General features: G+C 50.1%; 1 protein-coding gene across 1 annotated transcript in view; it reads right to left on the reverse strand.

Annotated features, from left to right (window-relative positions):
• mafa (MAF bZIP transcription factor a) overlaps window positions 1-12,944 on the reverse strand; it is a 58,872-nt gene extending 45,928 nt beyond the window's left edge. Inside the window, exons 1-2 of the mRNA XM_011610350.2 lie at window positions 11,071-12,944; window positions 5,398-5,463 (exon numbers count right to left, since the gene is read on the reverse strand). Coding sequence (XP_011608652.1) covers window positions 5,436-5,463; window positions 11,071-12,038 — 996 coding nt within the window. The 5' untranslated portion in view covers window positions 12,039-12,944 and the 3' untranslated portion in view covers window positions 5,398-5,435. The remainder of the gene's footprint in view (window positions 1-5,397; window positions 5,464-11,070) is intronic.
• Between the last annotated feature and the right edge of the window lie 13,071 nt (window positions 12,945-26,015).

The raw sequence follows: 26,015 nt of genomic DNA on the forward strand, positions 1-26,015 counted from the left end.
TGAAGCTGCACACATGGGTCGGCTGCTTCTGGTGTCGGCTTAGAGCCGCTTTGAATGGGCAAGTCTGAGCTCATCTCCTGTCTAATCTTCCCACTCTGGCGGGTGCAGGGAGGAGGAGGAGGAGGAGGACGAACAGGAGGAGGAGGAGGAGGACGAACAGGAGGAGGAGGAGGAACAGGAGGACGAACAGTAGGAGGAGGAACAGGAGGAGGAAAAAAATCCATAGTCTTTTCATCCCGCTGTGACCACTGTGCCTGGGAGACAGCAGCCGTGGGAATGGAGACGGATACGAGCCGCCCTGCCTCTGACCTGCCTCTGCTCCAACACTAGTGTGGAGATAAACAGGGCCACGAGGATCGCTAACAGCTCTCTTCAGAGACACACACACACACACACACACACACACACACACACACACACGTCTCATTAAAGCAATAGTAGGTGAATGTTGCCACGGCGACCTGCCACCGGGAGAGAGGTCCATTAGGGATACTATCAAGAGACAGGGAAGGGGAATGAGAGTCGCTCCGCCCTGTCTCATTCCAGCAGGGCTCCTGTGCTTGACGCATGTCTAATTTGGACCCGGGGACACGACCGGGGGGGGGGGCAGGACTTGAGACTTATTGTCTGAATCATAACGGTAACGGACCGACTGGAGGCTTGAGAGACTAACGGTTACTACACGGATTTGTTACCTGGAGCGTCACCGTGTGTCAGGGGGACAAAGGTCGGGGAGACGGCAGTGACCCTCCCTCCCCCCCTTCCCTCCCCCCCTCCCGTCCCGGTGCCTCTCACGCTCGCGCACGATGAGGCAGCTTCATCTGAATTGGTTTGTTGTCCCCCTGCTGTGACCTGCTGCTTTTCAGGACATAACAGGAAACATGTTTGCAGCCTTGGCTGAGCGGAGTCAAACGCCGCGCGACCTCAGAGCGGAAAGTAAACACGGGGCCGCTCCTGTGGACATGGTTGGTGTCCACTGGGACGCCCTGGTCCTATCATGGCTTCTGTCAGGGGTCATCAGTGTAACTCAAGCAGGCAGAAGTTGAAGCTGGCGAAGGTTCTCTTTCTGGCTATTGCGTCTGTGTGGCGGCGCTTCCCATAATGTCACCCTACACTGCTGGGCGCTGCTCGCAACCAGAGCCCATCGTCTGTGGCCTCGCCGCTCCGCTCTGGCCGCCAGGTCACAGCCCGAGCAGGAACCGGGAACCAGGAACCGGAGCTCCGCGGAGCCGGAGGTGTTTGTTCGATACAGAAACCAGAAGCAGAGCATCATCGTGAGTCGTCTGTGCCACAGTGATGACGTCACCACTCTGAGGGACGATCATGTGATCGGTGGAGCCGAGCTTTCCCAATGGAAGCAGCATTCCTGGTCTGGTGACCTCGAATATTCACTGCGATGATCTAACGGTAACGGTAACACAACAGTCTGATGCCATGACGCAGATGCAGGGGATCCACTGCTGATCCTGCTGCTGATCCTGCTGCTGATCCTGCTGCTACTGATCCTGCTGCTGCTGATCCTGCTGCTGACCCTGCTGCTACTGATCCTGCTGCTGCTGATCCTGCTGCTGATCCTGCTGCTGCTGATCCTGCTGCTGACCCTGCTGCTGACCCTGCTGCTGACCCTGCTGCTACTGATCCTGCTGCTGCTGATCCTGCTGCTGACCCTGCTGCTACTGATCCTGCTGCTGCTGATCCTGCTGCTGATCCTGCTGCTGCTGATCCTGCTGCTGACCCTGCTGCTGACCCTGCTGCTGACCCTGCTGCTGATCCTGCTGCTGATCCTGCTGCTGCTGATCCTGCTGCTGATCCTGCTGCTACTGATCCTGTTGCTGATCCTGCTGCTGATCCTGCTGCTGCTGATCCTGCTGCTGATCCTGCTGCTGATCCTGCTGCTGATCCTGCTGCTACTGATCCTGTTGCTGATCCTGCTGCTGACCCTGCTGCTGATCCTGTTGCTGACCCTGCTGCTGATCCTGTTGCTGACCCTGCTGCTGATCCTGTTGCTGACCCTGCTGCTGATCCTGTTGCTGACCCTGCTGCTACTGATCCTGCTGCTGATCCTGCTGCTGATCCTGATCCTGCTGCTGATCCTGATCCTGCTGCTGATCCTGCTGCTGCTGACCCTGCTGCTGATCCTGCTGCTGACCCTGCTGCTGATCCTGCTACTGATCCTGCTGCTGACCCTGCTGCTGCTGACCCTGCTGCTGACCCTGCTGCTGATCCTGCTGCTGATCCTGCTACTGATCCTGCTGCTGACCCTGCTGCTGCTGACCCTGCTGCTGACCCTGCTGCTGATCCTGCTGCTGATCCTGCTGCTGATCCTGCTGCTGAGTGATATGCAGCCCATTTTTATTTTTATTTTTTTGGAGGGGTTTCTTTTATAAAACTCAAAATGTTTTGTGAACTATTACAAAAATTCAGATGCACCCACATGCCAGCACCCCCCACCCCTGGGTGCATGCGTGGGTGTCTCAGATACATGAACAGACCCCTGCAGACTGCTTATCTTAATAGTTTGTGAATAAGATGATGTCTGGAGCTGTAATTGGTCTGTCAGTGGGATCATCATGGGAATCAACTGGCCTGGATTCCATTCATGATGAGGTGGAGCAAGAGGAGCTAAAAGGGAAAATAATGTGCCCTTAAATATGAGTTAAATATAAGAAACCTGTCCCTTGTGTCATGACCGAACCTCTTGAACAAGGTGAAAGGTGAAAGGCTGAGAGTGGACACCCCCTGCTGAGAGTCCGACACCCCCGAATACAACATGACTCAACCATAGCTGAGAAAACAGCAAAGTGAGTTACGAATCCATAAAAGGGTGGAATATCTGGATAAATGCAGACCTAGCCTCCTCAAAGACCCGTATCTCGGGTGAGTGACTGCGGGATCGGCGGCGTGGCACCATGAAGTGTGTTCATTTCCTTATTTATTGACTCGCTCGCTTTTCTCTGAGTGTTTGAAATTAATAACAGCCAGCAAAAATCAGACAGAGGGATGAAAATCAGCACTTTCCCTGCAGTGAAGCCATTCATCAAGCTAACGAGGGGGAGAATAGGCATGGAGGAGTGGAGGGGGGTGACGTTTGGAGAGGGAGCAGAGAGCAGGAGGGAAGCAGGTGCGGAGAGCGGCGGAGGGGGAAGGCGAGCTCGGGAGCAGGGGTGAAGGGGAAGGAGGCTCCGTTTGTATGGAAGGAAGAGCAGGGAAGAGAAAGGAGGAAGAGCTGAAGAATGAATCACTCGCAGTCCAAATCTCTCCATCTCTCTCTCACTCACTCACACACACACACACACACACACACACACACACACACACACACACACACACACACACACACACACGCGCTTCCTGACATATCTTTGACATGGCTCAACCACTCTTCTCCAGCAGTGCTATGTTGACGACCCGCCCTCAACAGTGGGACTTTTCACCTCAACCTTTGACTGATCGGAGATGATTGACTTGCCCGTTTCTCCGCGCTTTCGCCCCAACAGTGATTTGCCCCCGTGTTGCACCGCCTTCCCAACAGTCCACCAGAGGCCCGTTACCGTCTCAAACCCGGAGTCGGGCTGACTAAGCGTTTACCGCTGAGCATCTGTTCAGGCTGTGCTGAGAACTCTGCCACAGGAAAATAATTAGCAAAGTGGGCTAAAGCTAGCTCATTTCACAAACAAGCAGCCATAAATCCTTCCTTTCTTCCTTCCTTTCTTTCCTTCTTTCTTTCTTTCTTGCCTTGCTCATCTCTCGCTGTACATGGAGATCTGTATTTTTACACCACAGCGTCTTTGGACGCTGCAGCTAAATAAAGTCTGCCGCTCTGACGCAGTCTCTAGTTTCTCACTCCTTTCTAAGAGACGAGTGGAGCAGGGCGAAGGAGAAGGCGAGGCGTGTTTTTGAATAACTCATCCCTCCACTTCTGACCCACACGGAGCACTTCTTTGATGCCCCATCTCCCTTTATGGCCTCCGCTGTCACATTCATTTTCTCCTCCGCACGACAGGTCAATTTGGATCGATTACATCTGCCCTCTATGGCCGACTCCCACATCCTGGCACCCAGGAATAGAGCACTCTGTGATAAGAAGAACATTAACCCCCACTGTTAGCATGTAGCGCTGAAAGAGCGGAGAGAAACAGGACCGGTGTGATGAGCATTGGTCTGGGTGGGGGGGTGGGTGACCTTTCTCAGCCCGTTTCCATCCGTACCCTTCCACGCAGCGCCCTCATGGTCGGTGGCCTTTCCTAGCTGTTATAGCACGCTGATGTGATGACACACTCGGTCACACACATTCCGCGGTCTATATTTACGCTTCCACATGCACGCACCTGATGCTCTATCTTCCTGAGGTCCTTCAGCCTCCAGCTGGGCTCTGAACTTGGGTGTCTTTTTACACGGGGAGCCCCTGAGGGGCCACAGGTCGCGGGCGACACACTCTGGCTCTGCCGACACGACATTAACGCCACGTCTGTTCTTCTTCTCTCCCGCTTTAGCGCAGGAGCCACCAGGCTCTGGTGCCTCGGCAGTCCCAGCCACATCGGGACACTCCCCAGGCAAGGACGCTTAGACCTGGCTCTCCTTCTCCATCATTCAGCCTGTCCTCCTGGAGCTACGTGGCCAGACTGCTCATCTGCACCCCCCCCCCCCCCCACACACACACACATACACACACACACGTCCCACGTGTGGATTTGAATAGAACAAAGACTCCGCCTGCTACCGTGCCGCGACTCAAACTGACCCGGCCACACCGTCGCCGAGCACCTGCCGGCGAGTTGTCACGCTGCGACATGACGAGGGGGTGATGGATAGCGCCCCCACCCCCCGTGGATTTCTACTGTCGATCCTACGACATCAGTCACTCGCCGTTGTTTCTGCTCGACGCCCCTCGGCACTGAGCAGAGGGCATCTCGTTGGCAGGGACGAGGTGGGAGGAGGATGAGAGCACTTAAAGCACTTCATCTAAAGATGATTTGTCCTTGTCGTGCGACGGCTCTTCCTCTGCAGGTGGAGCCGGTCGGCAGATCTAGGACTGGGTGAGGGTTCAGGTGGGGAGAATAGCATCGCCCACAACCAGGAGAGGAGTCAACTGTCCGTTCTGTAGGAAGAGGGTTCTGTCTTTGTGCGTTTGTTACTCTCCCTGAACAAAACACGACGCCGTGCTCACGATGACAGAGCAAGAAACAGGAATAATAATCGGAGCGCCATTACGGAAGTCTCGCAATGTACTGTACAAGTCTTTACTGCATCCGCTCTGATTTAATCGAAGCATTAAATGAATATTAATGAATAATTAATGTGGTTTTCATCGTCCAGGTACATAATGGAAAATAAAAACAAGGCCAGCGATGTTTATGTTTGGGATGGCGTTACAAAGGGGAAGGAAAAGTGCTTTACCTCACGGAGCCGTGGGCACGGAAGAGCGGCGCCGGGACTCACAGATGGAGGAATTTTCTCGATGACCTAAAGGAGAAAACACAGGATTGGACACAAGAGCGTGAGAGGAGATAAATGAGCAGGGAGGCATAAACAGATGTCGTCCCCGTCGCCGCTTCCTCTGTCTCTCTCTCTCGGACGCGGCGCTCGCTACCAGCCCGTCAGACACACGCCCGTGCACAAAGAGTCGTAAAGATACAAGTAGATCCATCCTGAGAGATTCGCTCTCACCTTGACTGTTGGGGAGAAGGCAGTATATGTATCATAGTGAGCGTCTGACGCGCAAGGAAATGTAAAAAATTTGCATGCAAATGGCTTCTACAGCAGAGTCATGCATCAAAACAGTGTAACCACAGCAGACGAAACTCGAACGCCGCCCATTACCGTGGAGCGCCGCGCCCCGAAAACACGGCAAAAACCTTTACTTTTTATGAAGTCACATCAAAGATTCACGAGTCGCGTCGCACATGAAAACCTAGCGTAGCATTTGGGCCACGCCGGGGCCCGAAACCACCACGGAAAATGACAATCGTGGAAACATTCCACCCGCACGTACTGCAGCGAAGGAAACTTCCAATCACCGGGGTTTCGAACAAATGCCGCACAACTCCGGCCGTCAATGGCGAGCTGAGGGGAAAACATCTGCGAGGCGGGCACCTCGCCACAACAGGCGGGACGGCGTGGCGACACGCGAGTGACAACCAGGGCGGATCTTAATGGCAGGGTGGAAAAAGAGACAAACGCATGTAGGAAATTCCTGGAGCGTAACTGTGACAAAGCGTGGACGGAAAAACGTTTCATTCAAGTCGTCGTGTGTGTTTTATCCCCTCGACGTTCCGGGAGCAGCGGAATCCGTCATTTCCCACGTGGAATTCCTAAACTGGAAATCCACCTGCCTCTCCCCAAGCCTTTCCTCTTTGTCACAGCTTACCTCGGAAGTTGGCGCTGCATTTGTTTAAGTCACAGCCTCTTTAGTTTGGGTCCATTTACAGACATATAAAATTACCCAGCAAGTCCCAAGCACCTCATTACCAACATATCCTGCAGCCAGTCTTTCAAGGACAACTCTCTAATGACACCGCGCACATCCGCTTAACGTCTATTTGAAGCCTGCTGTGACTTTCTGCCGCCGAGAAAGACGGAAACGTATAGAAAGAGCAAGGTGTTCTCTGATGAAAGGGGCATCTAACTGATCCCTGATGTCTGGTTGATGCTTCTTCTCTCGCCTTTTCTGGAAGGTGAGAGGGGTTCCTGTATTTGTGACCTGCTGCCGCTCTGCTGCCAGCCAATTATCTGTGTTGTTTGATTATCTAGACCCTGGAATTTGCCACAAAAGCCTCCAGACTCAAAACACTAAAGCAAACTTTAAGATTAGAGCAGTTAAAAGTCAATGTAAAATAGGAGACGACATCTTTTTAAAATGCTATCGGCGTCTGTCCTGACCTTCCTGTTCTGAGGCCAACGAGCACAAACGTTCTCTGAACTTCCTGTTGTGTCGCATGCGATGCAAAAAAGGCCTAAAAATAAAAGAGAATGTAAAAATCAACAGGAGAGGAAGATCCTCTGCTCGGGCCTGCCTCTATTCTCCTCTCCGAGCTTCCATCTGAGCGTGATGATGAGGCGGCGGCTGTGAAACAGGACGATGAAGCAAAGCGTGCGAGCGGGAAAACTGCCAGCCGAGCGCTGCTGCTCCTGCGGAGACACGGGTTCCATTTCCGGGGAATTCGACAGCTGTTCCAGCCACGATTTGATGCACACGGACAAGATGCAGCGACAGACGGTGTGAAAATACACGATGAAGAAGGGAAAATGTTTGCGTGTGGTGTTCAGGGTCGGATGTACGTGTGCGACTTATTCAGAGTGTTGTGGGCAGAGGAAATGAACATGGACTCCCCAGGGCAGGGATTACTCTGGTGACTTTGAGAGGACCAGCGTGCATTATAATATGACCTCTCCCTCAAAAGTTAGCAGCACACACACACACACACACACACACACACACACAGAGTGAAGGCATCCTCCACCACGCTGTCAGCATGCATCGCACCTCTATTCCATATGAGCGCATCAATGGAAAATCAATACATTTAACACTTCCATGAGCTGAGCACTGGTGGATGGAACAGCAAATGCATTTTGGAAATCAGATCTGTCTCCGCACAAATGTCATTTATCTCTCGCAGACGAGTATTGGAGTCATGTAAATGTCACAATACTGTGTGTGTGTGTGTGTGTGTGTGTGTGTGTTTGAAATCGAAATGGACACCTTGACCACTGAACACATTAAATAAAGTGGCACCAGCCCAACACACACGGCTCAGATGAAACAGCCTCCGAATCAGGACAAACATAGAAATGCTTGTGTGTGTGTGTGGGGGGGGGGGGGTACTTTCCACCTGAAGTGATTCGACACATTGTTGTAGTTAAAATGAAAGATTGCACGAATAAAACCCCTGCTTCCGTCAAATAGTTGTAATTAGATGAATTGAGGAAGACAGAAAGTGGTTTCGCTCTAAATTGTGTGCTGTGCGCGTGCTGAGACCCAGAACTGGCCCAGCTGACTGCAGCCGCGCTCGCGATTTATCATCTGTGCAGCCGCGCTCGCCGCTGGCCCGCGCGACTATTAATCATCGGCCAAATCGTTTAATTCCGCCCGAGCCGCGACTATTGTCTCAGTCTCTCACCTCACTGTGGCCAGTCAGAGGAAGTCACACCTCCGGTAACAGCGCTTTCTCAAGCTCTGGAGCACGTCATCGCGGGCAGATGCTGCGTGCACGCGCGTACGTTGAGTGTCAAATGTATAATTGTTATGTCTGCTGGAATGTAAAACTGTGTAATAACACAGTAATAACACAGTATCAGCCAGTGCTTGGTTGGCGGATTGTGTGGCTCTGCTTTGTCAAAGGCGCCCTTTGTGCTCTAAAGTGTAGCTAAGTTGCAGAAAGAGCTGACAAATCCAGACTGAACCTGTTCTCAGAAACCTTCACAGTGTATTCTGGCACCTTTCTCTCCCTCTTTCAACAAACAAACTGTTCCGGGACGGCGAAGCGAGAGCCCGCGAGGTTGCGCCTCGTCCCAGAAACTTACAAAGTAAACGTCCCGTTCAGAGACGTCGAGGAGGAGTCAAAGCGAGAGATCCAGATGTGACGGCGGCCTCGCTGCAGCACGCTGGCACCTTCCACAGCGCCCCCTCACATGCCTCACATAACTCTCCACAACCCCCCCCCCCCCCCCCCCCTCGAGGACATGTCCGCTCCAGGACAACGTCCAGGCCTGCTGAAGACAACAGCAGGGTGAAACGAGACAAACCGAGCAGACGAAATATCACAAACACGGAGCAGGAAACACAAAACGGACGGATGGAGGAGGTCACGTGGAGCGGGAGGGGGGAGAGGAGGGGGGTGTCAGGAGGTCAAAATGTCAGTCAAAGACACAAATTTACATTCATGCCTAATTGAAATTCAGAGGCATGCAGGGAGATTTACACACACACACACACACACACACACACACACACACACACACACACACACACACACACACACACACACACACTAGAGGTCAAATTCTATATAATAGGATATAATTAGAGCTGGTGTTTGACTCATTCTGGGCTCCCATAATCACAAAGATGTGATGAAACAGAAGATGCAAAAATCAAATTTCACCACAATGAATTTGATTGAATGATAAAGTGAAATGATAAAGTGAAATCTCCCCCGAGCGGCTGCTCTCGCACGCCGAGAGTAGAAACGCACGTTCAACAGCAGCCGCGTGGCGTTATCAGGCCTGTCTGGTGTCACGAGCACCAGACGGCCGAAAATGATCCGATCGTTCAGAAACGAGCGCTTGGCCGTGCACGTTACTGCTCTTTAGGCTTCAATATGAACTCCAGGAGATGATTCCGTCATTTTGTTGCATTTTGTTTGGGTTTTTTAAAACTGTCAGAATAAAGCAAAAAGAAAAATGACTCACTGAAGACAGTTACATACATTTATTGCATATCATTTAATTGTATGAAATGGAAAAAACAAAATGAGCACATATGAACATCACATATGGTTAGTGAGTGAAATAATTTTGCACAGCAAAATATATATATTTATATATACTATATATAAGATAGAAGGTTAATTAACATATATTCCAGATTCATTGGCAAATGTAGCTCTCATTACTGTACATGCAGGGTGTCAATCCCTGGCAGTCTAACAATGTCCAGACATTATTGATTATATTAATGGTTATTGCCACGTAAATATTGAAAATGTTTCAGACAAAAACAGGGAAACTGCGGTGAAGTGATGATAAAGTATGAAAATGTTGCGAGGAGGACGCGGAGAGCGGAGAACACAGACTCCCACCTGGTAAAAAGGCCACATCATGTTTCTTTTGTGAGGAATCCTTTGATCTGTGACCCAAACTTGGAAATGAAAATGAAATTCCAAAAGCTGTGTAACCAAGTCAGAGCTCTGTTCTGGACGCACTAAAACCTGATGGAAATGATTCACAAAATGCTTTTTTGGCTGCATCATCCTTTAGAAAATTACCTGTAATTTAATATTTGAGTGGGGGATGCATCACAAAACTTAAATTACCCCCCCCCCCCTTCAAAAAAATAAAAAATAAAATAAAGGGGTAAAAATGTCATTCAAACGTTTTCAAAAGTTTCAAGGAAACATCTTTTAAATAACAACAGAGGGTTTAAGCAACAGACTAAAGTTCCGGGGGGGCGACTGAAGGCTTCTTAAACAGTCAGGTGTGTTTTCTCCTCACCCCCCTCCCCCCCTTCCCTCCCCCAGGATCCCCCGAAGATCAACCACCAGGAACGCACATGCAGCGCGTTTACTGCGGCGCGAAGGCGGCGACGGCGGCGCACTTGAACGCAGCTGAAACGAACTTGCATGGGGGGGGGGGGACTGGCTGTCACTTTTTTGTTGCGTCCCAAAAAAGTGAGGAGTTCGTAAATGAAGTATGAATGCTGGAGTCACCCGAGCTCTTCAAGCACATGAAGGAAAAGAAAGGCTGAAATGAACCGTGCATGTCCAGCATGCAGGCCGCTCAAACACGTGCTTTAAGAACGACGAGGAGGTTGTGATGCATTCTTTTTTTCCCCTCCTTGTTCAAATAACACGCAGAACGCACGAGATGAGGTGGCGCTGAAAGGGTAGGTTCCAAGTTCAAAAAAAAGTTTTAGAAAGACAGGGTGGTTGCGGGTCCGGCGGGTGGGGGCTGTACAGTGTCCGGGGGACAGTCGGGGGACACAACCGGGACTTGTGGAGTTATTTCTGTCGCATGCAGGCTTCGGCTACAGCGGCACAAAAGTTGGATCAACTTTGATCAAACACTGCAAATCTACCGGGGAAAAGCTCGTGGCTACGAAGGAAATGCGGCTTTTTACCTGAAAATGTTCTAAAATGAAAAGGACAAAACCCTCAAAGGATATAAAAGTCACAGACTTGGTCAAACTCGTTTTCGGGGGAAAATAAAATAAAATGGGGGGAAAAACAGAGCTGATTAACTTGGTCAAAGGCGTTTTCGCCAAATGAAAAAAAAAAGTTTTAGAATGAGAAGCGTCGCGATGTTGGGTGAGTAAATGAGCTGCGATCTGTCACGATAATGCCGAGGACTCACATGAAAAACTCCGGGGATGAGGGGTTGTTGTCGCTGCTCGATCCGTTTTCTCTGAAACCGTTGCTGATCAGCTTCTCATACTTTTCTTTGTACGCGTCTCTCTCCCGGACCAGCCTGGAGATCTCCTGTTTGAGGTGATCGACCTGCTGGATGAGCTGCGTCTTCTCTCCCTCCAGGATGTGCCGCTGCTGGACCCGCTTGTACCGGCAGGACTGAGCGTAGCCTCTGTTCTTTAGGGTCCTCCTTTTCTGTTTCAACCGAATCACCTCTTCCTTGTTGACCCCCCGTAGCTGCCGGTTGAGCTCCCGCACGGACATGGTGACCAGCTGCTCGTCGGAGAACCGGTCGTCCATGCGCATGTGTGGGTGAACTGTCCCAGAAGTGCCGTTGGACTGGACGCCGGGTACCTGGTGGTGGCCGTTGCCGTGGTGGTGGTGATGGTGATGGTGGTGCTGCCCTCCGTTCTGAGCCGCCGCCGCGGCGATGACTGCCGACACTACCGCCGCTGCGGACCCCATCTCTTCGCCGGCCATGGCGCCTCCAGCACCGGCCGCTCCGGAGAACTGCTGGCCCCGGGCGTAGCCATCGAACGACTGGAGCGGGTGACTGCTGTTGATCAGCGCCTCGACCGCGTCTTCAGGGCTGAAGCCCAGCGCTTCTGGATTCAACTGCTGTTGGTAACCGGACATCCAGTAGAAATCCTCTATGTGTGTCTTCTGCTCGCTCCCCGAGCCCGGACTGGGTGCTGAGAAGCTTGGGGAAGGGGGCACTGAGCTGCACGGCGTGCTCATCGGGGTGGAAGACAAGGATCCCCCGGCGATAAGGCGACTGCACTGGCTGATGTTGCGATCGGGCTCCACCGGCTCCTTTTTCACTTCAAACTTCATCAGATCGAAGTCATTAACATATTCCATGGCCAGGGGACTGGTGGGCAGGTCGGAGTTGCTCATTGCCAGCTCTGATGCCATCCTCTTGCTGCTGACAGTCCTCCAAACTGGGTGAAGCGCAGCTGTCAAACTGGGTTGACTGGGACAAACGTGAGCCAGTTTGATGTTTTGAACCGTTTGTCTTGACACTGTTTGAAAAAAAAAAAAAAAGAATAAGAAAGAAAAAAAAACTCAGCGTCCTTCTCGCAGCCGCGGACTTGCAGAAGAGTTTTTTTTCTCCTCAGACTCTAGCGCACAGACGCAGCGGTGCCGCGCGTACCAGCAGCGGGGTCCTCTCTCAGCATGTGCAATTCGGCGCTTTTGGATTTCAAACATTTAACACTTTACGGGGTCTTCGTGAGCACATTGCGCAGGCGGAGAGCAGAAGAAGCAGGAGAAGGAGAGTCGAGAGCGAGAGCGTCGGTGCAGCTTCGCGCGTCACACGCCGCTGACTGCTGGGCCGCTTTTTTTCCAGCGAACACGGCGGATGAGTTTAAAGAGTAGAGCGGCCCTGACGTCACGGACTCGGACGGTGAGCCAATAGGGTCGCGCACAGCGAGAACTAATTAACATATCAGCAGGCCGCGGAAGCCAAACTTTTCGCAACTGTCACAGGCCGTCAGCTGACTGTCAGCTGGGATTCACACTCGGCACACTTGTGCTTTTTAACAGTTTCCTCGACCCAATAGCTGTACTGAACATCAAACAAGCACAGTCCGAAACACGGATGACAAGTTTGTTTTAAAGCATGTTTAATGTGTGGAAAGCTTTTATTTGCACAAGAACACTTTTTTAAATTAGCGTTTAAAGCATCTTGAAGAGCTTTAAGTGTTAAAAATGTCAGTTACCGCTCATTGTGTGACGTTTGTGCGATTCCTCCGGACAAATAGCGGTAAAACAGACCTGTAATTCGAATTGGATGAACAGATTTTCGTCCGGCCTCCGCGCACCATTATAAAACTCAACACTGCCACCTTTTGGACGCGCCTGTGCATGCGGTTCCTTTGTCACGCGCTCCCAGGGAGTGAGTAAACACGTTTGATTTTGCTTCTTTCGGCATGTGAAGGTCGAAACTGTTAGATAATTATTTTGCGAGGAAGAAGACTTGACAGTGGGTGTCAGTGAACCCGGTGTTCCAACTGATATATGTCTAACAGCCATTAGAAAACACACTCTATCTGCACACTGAAACAGCCCATAATGCACGTTATCTCAGGTCAGAGGTCTAAACGGACTCATATAAGAGAAACATCAGGCATTGAGAGTTCATTAATACAGACTGTACCATTGCAGATGACTTTTTAACATAGTTTAACTGAATTTTGTTGGAACACTAACATTTTTTCAGCCATAAAGCACAAAAAACATCCCATTAAATATAAGTGTAGTGTTGTGTTGACAGAGTGAACTCTCCTGGAGCTGCGCTGCATTCAGGGGGCGATGATTTCTGTGGTCTTTTTGACACGCTGCTGAAAAAGTAGCCATGGTTTTCCTGGGACAAAACCTACAATTACACTCTCTCTCTCTCTCCGCTCTCCCTCTCTCTTTCTGTGTGTGTGTGTGTGTGTGTGTGTGTGTGTGTGTGTGTGTGTGTGAGAGAGAGAGAGTGTATGATTTCACTATTGGGACTATTTTGCACTCCTGGACTGCCAATGTGCACATTAGAGGCCGATTTGTTGCAAAAGTTGCAACGGACGATCTGGATATTTCTATGTCCTTAAACTCTTACGTGTGGCTGCGATATCGTATCAGCCCAACTGAATGTGGTATCTTAAAAAAACATATACACTCATGCTGATAAAATACACAGTGTCATTCTTATCGTGTGGCCTGATAAGCTAGATTTGAATATCTCCAGGTAAATGCAGGCTTCTTCTGCGGCTCCAGCTCAGGTCCAGCAGGACCGGTGTTTGTGCTCCTCTCCTGCTGGGCCGTACCCGCCCCCAGGAAGGCTCAGCAGCAGTCTGTTCCCCAGAAGACGGCCACAGCCGAGCGAGATTAATACTCAAATGAAGGCGAGCTCATTAGTCATGACAGAGGGAAGTGGTTGCACCTAATTTAGCTGGTTTTGTGCCTCTGAAGTTATTGATGACACCCAGCTTCCAGAGATCTACATGGTGTCCACATGCAGCCCGTAGTGTGATACAACGGGCTGGGGATGGGTGTGTGTGTGTGTGTGTGTGTGTGTGTGTGTGTGTGTGTGTGTGTGTGTGTGTGTGTGTGTGTGTGTGTCCAGACTTTCAGGTGTTTTATTTGCTTTGTTGTGGAACCTTCCAGACTTGACACCAGGTGTCTGATGAATTTCAAAAGCAACAACAACTTTTTTCCTTGATATCAGTTTTCTCCTTATATCCAAGTTAGTTTTCTGTGTCAACTGGACTGTTTTTCTTCTCCTTTGAAGACGTTTCACCTTCTATCCAGAAGGCGTCTTCAGTCCAGTTGTTGCTTTACACGTTGCTCCTGCGTCCTGATGCATCTGCAGCTGTAAAATGGTGAGTTAGAGGCTTTCATCTCTTTATCGCTCGCTTCCCATAAGTCCATCGTCTTTGCTTCAGGGCAGACGATACAATGCAAAGCAGCGAGTTATTAAAATATCAAAGGCAGTAGAATTGTTTAGCCGTGGTCCTCATCGATGCGGCGGCACGGGGGGGCGGTTCAACCGGATGCATGTTAAATATGCAACGATTTACTGATTGAATGATGAGACATGACTGAATATGATTACAACTACTGAATGACATCAGTAGCACTTGTCCTCTCTGTCCTGGATAAAAGGAAGGAACAGGAAGTTAACCGAACAAAATTTAGCATAAAGTTCTTTATAACTTTTACATTTAAATTCCATTCCAGTAACCTTCTCCAGACATGACTTTTGTGGACCGATAAACACGTGTAACCATTTCATTAGTGACACAGGAGACACGGAGCGTTGGCCCAAAGTGGCAGAGGAGCCCGAGTGGAGGGATCACAGGTCACTGAGTTGTTGGCTGTGTGTCAGACCGTGCGCGTGCATGTGTGCGCGCGTGCGCGTGCATGTGTGCGCGTGCGTGTGCGCGCCACCTGACCAGCCTCCATGCATACCAGCGCTTCTCACCGGAGCGCTCTAACTTCTGCTGCGTCCTGCTGTTGAAGGCAAAGGCCTTTGGACAGCTGCTAGCCGTCGAAGATGGCGGTTGCTAAGACGCAGCCGTGCAGCGAACAGGGCAAACACGCCCCGCTGCTATCAGCCGTTGCCCCGGTGACAGTTTTGATTTCGTCATCACTGTCATCATTTGCCCCCCTGGTGCGGCTTGAATGGAATTACCACGAGGGTCACTAATGAAACCCAAACAGGCCGCAGTGGTCGCCGTGCACGGCGCGCTGAGAGCGGGATGGCAGCGGAGGCGGCGTTTGTAATCAGCCATAATCACCTCCACACCAACATAATGTATGGGTGAACTGTCATGTGCGTGGTTAATGTGTAGAGCAGTTTAATTGTTGCATAGCTTCGCCCTTATCTCCTGCAGATGTCCTCCACGCTTTCACACCACTCAGCCTATGACCCTTGCAAACACGTGCACACTCGCATGTGCACAAACCTGAGTAACTTATTGTACATGGAGAGACACCCTCTGGCTGGGCTGTGTGTGGACTCCCCTGCCCCCCTCCCCCGCCCTCTGAACCCGACACCCTCACCACAGTATGATTTCACATTTAGAGAGTTTGTTCTGTCTCGTGCCCCCCCCCCCCCATTGTTGGGGACATGAAACAGGCTGCTGGGGGCTGAAAGGCTTCACACGAGGACGTGTGTGTCGTCCACCAGCAGGCCGCCGCGCCGCACCGCGCCGCGCCGCTCTGATCGTTTTGCTTTTGTTGTTAATTAACTCATGGGTGTAATCTACGATGTTTCCCGACTCGTCCCTCATCTGCTCGGCGGCCGTTACGCTGAACTTAATGAGACCGCCTCCTTATTGTGTCCAACACAGTCTTTGTCAAATATGCCGATAGGCCCCATTGACGGGGTGATACGCAGGAGCCGCGGCCGTCTGACCGCTCTGATAACAGCTGCAGGGTCGACAAGCGCCGCCTGAGCAGAGAGGAGCTACAACCCCAAAATAAAGCTTCGTTTCAGCTGATGACGCCTCCGGAGTTGCTCTGTATCGAAGCACAAATCACAACGGGAAGTTCAGAGGATCACAAAAGCAGATCTGAGGACAGAAGCGGAGCCCCGCGTGCAAACCTGTGCACGGGGACGTGCGTGCGCATGCTCAATGAGAGATTTTCTGACCTTTCCTCATGAACCCCTGGAGAATATTGATGAATCCCCTTTTAAAAATAACTCTTGCCTTGTAGGGTCATCAATGATTTACAGTTATTTCACCAACACGTGATTATTACATTTATTACGTGGGAATGTGCACGTGGGACTGTGCACACCAGCGCTGCTTCTCTCTCGCCGCAGTGTCCCGCCACCTTAAATCTCTGCGCCATTTCCAATTGCAGGATTTGCGATGATATTTGAGGCATTCGTCGCACCGTCGACACCTCTGCCAGGACGACCTTGGAGCGACCATGACCGGCGTCGGCCCTGACCTGTGCACCTCTGATGGTGATGATGGTGATGGTGGTGGTGATGATGATGGTGGTGATGATGGTGATGATGGTGATGATGATGGTGGTGATGATGGTGATGGTGGTGGTGGTGATGATGGTGATGGTGGTGATGGTGATGATGATGATGGTGGTGGTGATGATGGTGATGGTGGTGATGATGGTGATGGTGATGATGACAACGATAATAATAATACTGATTTTGCTGTTGTTCTGCTTCTAACCTGCTGAACATGTAATCGGACTGGGGCCGCGAGGTGCTCCGTGTTGAACGGAGCAACCGGCTTTAATAAAAGAAAAACGGAAGCTCTTCACAAGTCCCAAATGAAGATGATTAAATGAAGTCATTTGAAGAACATTTAATTACCGGCATAATTGAGTTCTGTGAAGTGCAGAGCGACTCCTGATGAAAGGGGAGTTACTGGGGGGATCCGACCCGTTCTCAGACCAAAGGCCAGTCAAGGGGGCCCTGCGAGGGGGGGTTAGCTAGTCTGTTTAGCTAAAAGATATTAAGAGTAGAGAATGATGAGGAGGAGCCGCTGAGGACGAATTGAAGCCGTATTTATGGGGCAGGTGTGCTGCTCGGCCAGTAAAGCCCCTTCCTCTCAACACGTGTAGTTAAGTCGCCGCCATTACAGCCGGCACCTTTCACAGCTTTGGGAAAGTCCCTCCACACTCTGCCACATCTGCACCGCCCATGGTGCCGCTCTCTGACGGAGCGTTTCAGAGGCAGCCGACACGTGTGTGTGTATCGGCGTAAATACGTGTTCGTCTTTACGAGCACGCCGCCGCTGGGCCTCGCGCCGTTCCCAGCCCAAAGCAAATCTCCTCTTGGGTGTCTTGCAGGCTTAAATCCAACTGTCAAAATAAAGACGCGGAGAGAACGTTTAAAAGAAAACGCTCGATCTCATCCTGTGTTTCCGTGGAGCTTTTCTGAGGGAGCTTAGCCGGCCGTGTCAAAGTCTATTTTGTGTTGGCAGCGGGGCCTCAACATAAAGCAAGCGGATGCTGGTTGGTTAAATGCTGGTGACGCTATTATAAGGTTAAATCTAGAGTATACACGCCAGCGGGCTGTATGGTGAGAGCATTTCCTGCTGAACAATGAGTCTCCCAGCGTGTCTGACAGAGACGCAGACAAACACAGGGGAGACAGAGGGAGAGAGAGCAGAAAGTGGGAGACCTCGTGTGTGAAGCCACCTCACAGCTCTGCTACAGTTCTGCTGCGGCGCCGGGCGGGTTCCCAACGCTGCGTCACAGCACCGAGGACTCGCCCGGGTCTGAAACCGAGCAGCGAGGCAGCATCATCAGGCAGGATCAATAAGTGAGGAATATCATAAAGCGCAGTCATGTGCGGTTATTAGCGTGTGAACGCTCCTCATTGTGCTGCCAGTTCACACTCGGATCCGTGCGCGGACACACAGGCGCACTGTGCACGTACGCTGGAGGAGTAACTTAATGTTGGCTGCAGACATCACATGCAAGCAGTCAGCGCAGTTGGTCAAACAGCCCTCTGTTCCCATGGAGACACGGGGCCTATCTCGGCTAATAAAAGCTCATCTTCTTAATTTGGTTCGTGACTCCGGCGCTGTGGTGTCGGAGCGAGCCGGGACAATGATGCCCAGTTGTCGGGGCACATCCTCTGGCCAGGCTGACATTCCGAGCAGCAATTAGGGCACCGGGCCCACCAATCCAGACCGAAACACCTACTCTCGAAGACAATGGGCTCCAGTGTTCGCACACAAGAGCGAGCCTCTTTGGAGCCTCTTCGTTCCTCCGTCCCTCTGGTTCTGCTTCAGGTTCGGTCCCGTTGATCTTTAACCTTCAGGGAATCGTAAATGTACAAAAAATGAGTCAGGTCTTGGAATTTTCATTTGATTTTTTCTCAGCATTCTTGTGATTTTTTCATCAGAATATTTTCGACCCGGATGATTTGATCCATCTTTGGAATCACGGAGACCCGACGTGCTGTTAGAAAACAGCATTTTATCAAAGGAAATGACGTTGTCTTTGATGGAACCCTCAATGTTCCATTCATCTTTTCAGTCTCTTTAAGACACCAGTTTCTTTGGAACACCAGTCCGAATCACATCCCATAATATCATAATGGCCTGTGCGGCACTTTTGTCAACAGAACCCTTCTGAACCCACCGGCAGAACAACAAACAAATGTTTCCTGCACTGAAGCCGTCGGCAGGAAGTTCTGTAGGAATCGGACCCGTCCTCGTGAGCCCTCCTTCAGAAGAACATTTGTGTGCCGTCTGTGTCTGCTGCTCCCTTTCCTGGATACCAGGCGGTGACGGCTTTTTCTTTAACTTCACTTCAAGTCGGCGACGATGAAAAGATAACCGGCACTTTTTGATGTGCGACCCCCTGCTGGGAGAGCGGGCTGGCGACAGCTTCCTCACGGCCCCTTCAGGGTCCTGGGAAAGGCGGAATTCCGGGCAGCCTGGCTGCCAGGTGGACCCGGAGAGAGGCCAACCTCAACGTACAACAGAAGGAACTTTTAATGCAAAGATTTATGGTTAGCTGTCCAAACACGCTCGGGCCGTTTCTGCTTTTGTACGTTTTTTGCTTACTTGTACATTCGATTTCTGCATGATTGTGCACGGTCGGGGTTTTAATCGCAGGATAGAATAAATGCTGCTTGGTTCAAATGCTGCCTTTGCAAAAGGAACATTTAAATGTAACTAAAGAAAAAGCTGACATTTGGGCTCTTTGACGAGCTCATCACAGCTAGTAACTGTTGGCCTGAGGCCAGGAGCGTGACTCGCAAATGGATAACGTGGCATCGACCTCAGCACAAAGAGCTAATTTGGACATCTCGATTAGCTTTCTGTCTCACATTCGCACATGTCCGAAATACACTGCGTCATTGTCCAGTGTGGGACGGTGCCTCTGCTCCTTTGTTTGGTTAGGCTGGGGCCAGAGGTTTAGTTTTGTCCCTGGACTTTTGCAAACCCGACTGGTCTAAGCTGCCTAGCGACAGCTTGGTGTGTGCTGATTGGCTGCTGGGCTGGGAGCGAGCACGCCCTCCGGTATAACACAAGTTGATATCCTGTGTCATCATTCGCTTCTGAGACATTACAGAACTCCATTTTCGATTTTCCTTCCCTTGTTTATTTACTTTCTTCAACATTTCGGACTGTTTTGTCATTTCACACAAAGCAAAGTTCTCTCACAGGTCAATGTATTGATTCTATGGCAGTGAGAAATCTTATTTACATGTTTATTTAGTCTGGAAAAAGTATTCATATATGATTTCACCATCCCAACGCGTTACTCAGTAATCGTTCCTCTCTGGTAGGTTTAGCCTTTAATGAATGAATGAATGAATGAATGAATGATCATTGGTCTTTGTTACAGACTTTATTAATATTAGTAGTTTCATACAATAAACAGAACACGCTGCCTTGGTGCGCTCCGGTTTTTGGGGCAAACTTTTCATGTTTAGTGTTTCAGTCTTTGCTATTTGTTTTTTTATTGACTAAACCTTCGTGCAGATGCTATATGAAGTCCTAAAACAGGTGCCATGAGTTTGTTGGTTTGAGATTTATAGCGCTCAGCTATGCGAGGTGAGATTTCCAAACACATTTTATGGATTTAACCTTTCAACAAGTTTCCTGAAAAAGCACTCCTGCACTTTAGAGGTGCAGGTTGCAGTTTTAAAACTGCTCGCAAGATTTAAATGTAGCCTCACTTCACTGATCCACCCCCACCCCCCTCGAGTCTCTGACCGAAGCCGTGCCCCTCGTGAGAGAGATGGTTGCGTGCACGAACATGTTTCCCAACCAACGCTAGCTGGTTTCCGGATATACCATGGTCATCCTCAAAAACCTGCCACCTCTGTCTTGTGTTGCTCAAGGTAAGCGATTAGGAAAGTGTTAGCATTACAGTACTCTTCCCAGAGACAGCATACCCAGCAGTGCTAGCAATACTGAGCTAGCATCACTGAATACAAGCCAGCAGGAAGTATCTGTAATGGACTGCTAGCTAAATGATATAAGTTTGAAGTCTGAGTGTGGCGCGATGAGTACACGAGAAATAAGTGACGCGTCAGTCACACTTTCGGTCCCTGATTGGTTGTTTTTGCTTTGTTTTGAGGTGTAAAACAGGGCAAGAGAGGGGTGTTTTTTTACACAGATCATTTACTCTTTTGCTACTCTCTGTTCATAGAGGCAGTTTTAACAAATATGACAAAAAGTGTTTTTTTCTTTTTCAAGGATGCAAACTGCACATTTAAATGAAAATCAAGTACTGAACCTCTCACCCTGAGTTCTCACAGGCACTTCCTGGGTACTGGGTCAGGGGCCTTAGCTCAAGGGCACAGTTACTGTCACCGCCTGCAAAGTCTGAAATCTGGGCTAAAGGAGCCACAGCCAGGAAAAGGAACCAAGGCTGCTTTAATGAGAGGTCAAAGATCATTCTGGGTCAAGTACTCTGCTGTCATTTACATGATTAGCACACTCCCCGGGGAAAGAGGGGACAGCGGTGTGGCCAAGCGAGGCAAGAATGCTGGTCTAATTAAAACAAACACACCTTCTAAGAAACAAGGATACAGAGAACATTTTCTCAGTGCATATTTATTCTTTTCTGAAGGCTTTACCATCCAGTGCAATTTGGAGAAGATCCTAAAGGAAACAGCGTCCTCGGGGGAAACACAATTAGTCCTTCAACAAACAGCACGGCTCAGTCGCTTTAATTAAACACCCTCCCCCATCACCGCCTCATCCCTCTCCGATAGGCCCTCCCACGTCTTTCTCTTTACCTCTTTTTTATGTGAGTGACCTGGGATTTTAATCCTAGGCCAGATAACAGTCTAATAATTTGTTGTGTTGCTTGGCAAGCTTCTAACCAGTGGATTAGATGGATATTGGCCAGTGGGGCAGTCTGTGGAGCTGGCGTTAACAGGATTTACCATCGACTGAGTATATTAAAGTCAGGGTCCTGCGCTGAGCACTGAGCACTTCTCCAAATTAAAAAGTGACCCACAGGTGGACTCTCTGCGCTTGTTGTAGCGACGGGCTGCGATGCTAATTGCTTTCTAACCCTGTTACGAGTGCCATCAAATTACGCTTGTCAGTCGGGGTGAGGAGGGGTGCACGGAAGGTCTGATAGCTTACTCCACTGATCACTGCCATGTTCACTTACCATCACAGTCACATAGATCCAAACAAAACCTGTCTTTTTCCCCTAAGCTTTGCTTCCAGAACAACATCTTTATAGCTTTGGCTGCTACACAAACACTCAGTTTAGAATTGCAACGGAGGTCTTGAGCTACATTGTCCACCACAGATTCAGAAAGAGGTCAGTAAGATCAGACAAAACACTCAGTGAAGCAAAAGCTGCTATGAGAAAGCAGGTGAAACTGAAACCCAAGCAAAACATCACATATCAGAATGGAAAAGCAATGGTGTGTGTTTCAGTGTGTGTCTGTACTTCATTTTGAAGACCACAATCCTGATTCTGCTCACGTATGGACCGTTCTGCTGGGCTCCACAACGTCATAGGAGTGTTTTCAGGGTTAAGACGTGGTTTTAAGGTTGAGGTTACATTTCATGTTAGGCTCGAGGTCGGGGAGTTTCTGAGAGGGTTAGGATGAGGAGCTGGCTAATGCATTGTGTCTATGAAAGATAGCAATGTTAGAGGGTGTGTGTGTGTGTGTGTGTGTGTGTGTGCGTGCATGTGAATTCACTCATTGTGGCGAAGGGGTGAGAGGAAGGCAGGCCGTGGAGCTCAACACACAGCAGCTCGTGCTGTCGGGGAACCCCATTGTTGGTTTTTTCTCACTTGCAGCACGACGTTTCTGCACAAAGGAAGTTGTGAGGATCCGCAAATGATGCCGCAGCCTCTGGGCTGCGCTTGTCTGACCTAGAGACATCCTCTTTGGCTGTGTGAACCCGTAACGTCCGTCTGTTGAGCGGCACGAGGGAGGGGTGACATCTGCGTTTGATGCTTTACTGGCAGTTCCAGGCGTACCTTTCCTGGAAGAGTAAAATAATGGGTGAAGAGAACAAAAAACAAAAGAGCGCTGACTCTGTCAGACACACCTGCAGTAGGAGGTGAGCGAGTGGCGGCGTTGGGGTGGTAATTCCACGCACAGCCTGTGGGCACAAGTGAACTATGTCATCAGCGGAGAAACAAAGGAGGGATTCAAAGTCAACTAAATAAGAAAGGAAGAGTGGACAGCCTGAGCTGACCTGTAGTTGCTAATTCATTTAAATGAAAGGGTGAAAGAAACGCACTCATGCTGTAAAACCGCCGCCGCTCAGGTTTCTCCGTTTCACTGCATAACAGCTGTCTCACGCCGCCGCTTTCAAGTGTCCTGATTTTCATTTCGCCGGCTCCTCCAGGGCACGGCTCTGCTCTCGTGCCATGCAGCCTGTCTGGCACGGCGGCTCTTGCACAAACAAAGGGCCCTTGTTGCACCCTGCAACACATCACTCACATTTGGAGAGCAGAGAGGCAGAACGGCTCAGCCTGCAGTCTAAAGGGGGGGTTCATCTTTCAGTCGTCTCTTAAAAATATCATCCAAAGCCACGCAAACATGAGGATTAGTCTTAGAGATTCCCACTTTTTTAAATGCCTCCACCAGGAAAGTTTGCTTCAGATTGTATTGTGCGGTGCTTTGGGGGAGTCGTGGCAATATTCCTTTTCTGAGATTGGAGATGTTTCTGCACTATTTTAAACCTGAGCGTCAAGGAAGACATGATGGACCTCTGTGGGCCACCGTGGACCTCTGTGGGCCACCGTGGACCACTGTGGACCTCTGTAGACCTCTGTGGGCCACCGTGGATCTCTGTGGGCCACCGTGGATCTCTGTGGACCTCTGTGTGCCACTGTGGGCCACTGTGGACCTCTGTGGGCCACCGTGGATCTCTGTGGGCCACCGTGGATCTCTGTGGACCTCTGTGGGCCACCGTGGACCACTGTGGACCTCTGTGGGCCACCGTGTGCCACTGTGGGCCACTGTGGACCTCTGTGGGCCACTGTGGATCTCTGTGGGCCACTGCGGGCCACTGTGGGCCACTGTGGATCTCTGTGGGCCACTGCGGGCCACAGTGGGCCACATTGCCTTTGTTTGAGAATCACTAGACTAACGATTTTAATAAGAAAGTTATATTCATATGGATCAGAAGAACACAGATATCATCTGGTAGTAATCTGATTACCTTCTCAGTGCTGTAACAGCTTTAATATTAAAATCAATAGCCTACCAATTATAATCAGACCATGTTTTATTGGACTGTAGGATCTATTCAATTGACACTCTAAACTCTCATTTACAGACAATAAGATTCCCCAACAGCATCCACAACCCCTGGAGTCTGCAGCTGGGAGGAATACAAACATCTATACAGGCTGTTATCCTAAAGTATTAGAAAGCAAATGTGTGGGGCTGTTTCTGTTCATGTTATATAGCTCTATGTGTGGCTGTGTGTGTGTGTGTGTGTGTGTGTGTGTGTGTCTGCACTGCTGCACAGATGTTTCACAGCCTGCATCCCTGCATGCAGAGGCATGTCCTCTTCTGGGAGCACAGCCAACACAGGAAGTCTCTGCCTTAACTCGTTGTGTTCTGTTCTGGGGAGAAACTCTTCATCAAGGTTGGATCTCAGAACCATATTTCTAGCGGGGACGGGAAGGGTTAACTTTACAGTAACGGCTGCAACCTCTCAGCTCGTGTTTCTTTGCTCTCTGCAGCTGGTGGCAATAACTGGATCCAGTCTCTGTCGCAGTGAGGCTTCACACATGTTGCAAGTGTAAATGGAGCGGGTGTGAAACAACAGTGCGATTTGCAACCCACAAATAAAACCAATCAGCATCAAGGCGACAGAGGTCGTCTGAACACTGCACTCAGCCCCCCCCCCCGCTCACACAACCTGGTCTCCCTCCCTACTGACCCTGAGTGCCTCCATCTATGGAAAAAGACTCAGGGTTCAAACTGTCTCGAGTGATTAAAGGAGCAAAATTAAGTCTTGATTTAATCCATATTATCCCGGCGAATGCAACTGGTCCGTTCTTACCTCACTCTGTTCATTTCAAGTCAACTTTATTCATATAGCATCTGTTAAATTCTGTTTTAGAGGAGCTCCGAGCCTGACTAAGACGAAAACATCAAGAAAAAGAAGAAATCAAGCAGGACCAAGCTCATGCAGGGGGACCCTCCTGCTGATGGGAAAGGGGGAGGAGAAAGGGGGAGGAGGGTGGGAGAAAGTGCCGCCTGTTGCATCAGACATGTAAATGTGTTGTACTGTAGATGCAGAGGTAAACCGGCTGGGACCGGCAGGCCAGTGGACAACTACAGGCTCATCAACATGTCGTCGGTCACGCAACATCTCCTCTGACAGCAGTGGGGTGTTTCCCTTCTTGATCACTACTGCAGAGCGATTTTCAGTTTGTTTATTTGTTTGTTTGTGTGTTTTTTTGTTGTTGGCAGTTGGAAAACTGAGTTCATTTTCACCTCTGCTGAGCAGAAAAACAAGGACAGAGACGTGAAATGCTGTAGAGGTGAATTGGAAGTTCTGATTTTGGAGGACGTGCATGAAATGTGCAGCCAGCCGAGATTCACACCTCTGGGAGACGTTCTCCTCACCCCTCCACCTGCTGCCAGACAGAAACAGCAAGAAAGGCAGGCGGCGGACAGAGGCGCTCGATTGCAGAGAAGTCAGAATTGTGAGAGCGTATTCGACTGTTCCAACAGCCTCTCTGAAAATTCATGACTGGAAAGAGCGTGCTTGGCCCTTTGAAATGTTGCTCAATTCACAGACACTGAACAGTGTCTCAGACAACCCCGTCCAATCCATGCTAACAGAAGCTAAAGGACTTGGAGCTGGCTTCTGTTGCTTGGAGCTGATAAATCAGGGACGCTTCTGCCGGTACTCCCGGTTTTAGAAGGCACGTCTCCTGCTGAGGTTCACTAGGTTAAGAAATAATTCCATGTCACAGTTGAGTAAACGCCTTGACAAATATTCAAAGAAACCACCCCACCGAGCACCACGCTCTGCCTCCCCAGAGAGAAAAGTGTCTAACTGAAGAAGACTTGTTGTTTGTCTACACAATCTGGGCTGGAGCCAAAAGTTGAGCATGGGGGGGTCCGGTCCCTCCAGGCCATGAGGGCTAGGATTACCTCCACGTGCTAGCTTTGCAGCCACCCCCCATCCCCTCCACTCTCTTCTCACTGTGAAGCCAATTTGCTGTGGCAGGCGCGCGTCTGAGGGTCCAGATCTTGTTACGCAAATTTAGCTTTTCTGGAGGATTCTGGAGCAGGTCCAGACCGGAGAGGCGAGGAGAGGCGGCGCGTATCTCTGAGGAGCGTGCGGCAGAGACGACATGATATGGGCTGTTATGTTTGATGAGATTTAATGGGGAAGCTTTGTGTGGTGTACAAACAGCGTAATCTGAAGGCTATTATGTTACAAATCACCAGATAAG

Source organism: Takifugu rubripes, chromosome 13 (assembly GCF_901000725.2).
Source record: "Takifugu rubripes chromosome 13, fTakRub1.2, whole genome shotgun sequence".
In the NCBI taxonomy this organism is placed as follows: domain Eukaryota; kingdom Metazoa; phylum Chordata; class Actinopteri; order Tetraodontiformes; family Tetraodontidae; genus Takifugu; species Takifugu rubripes.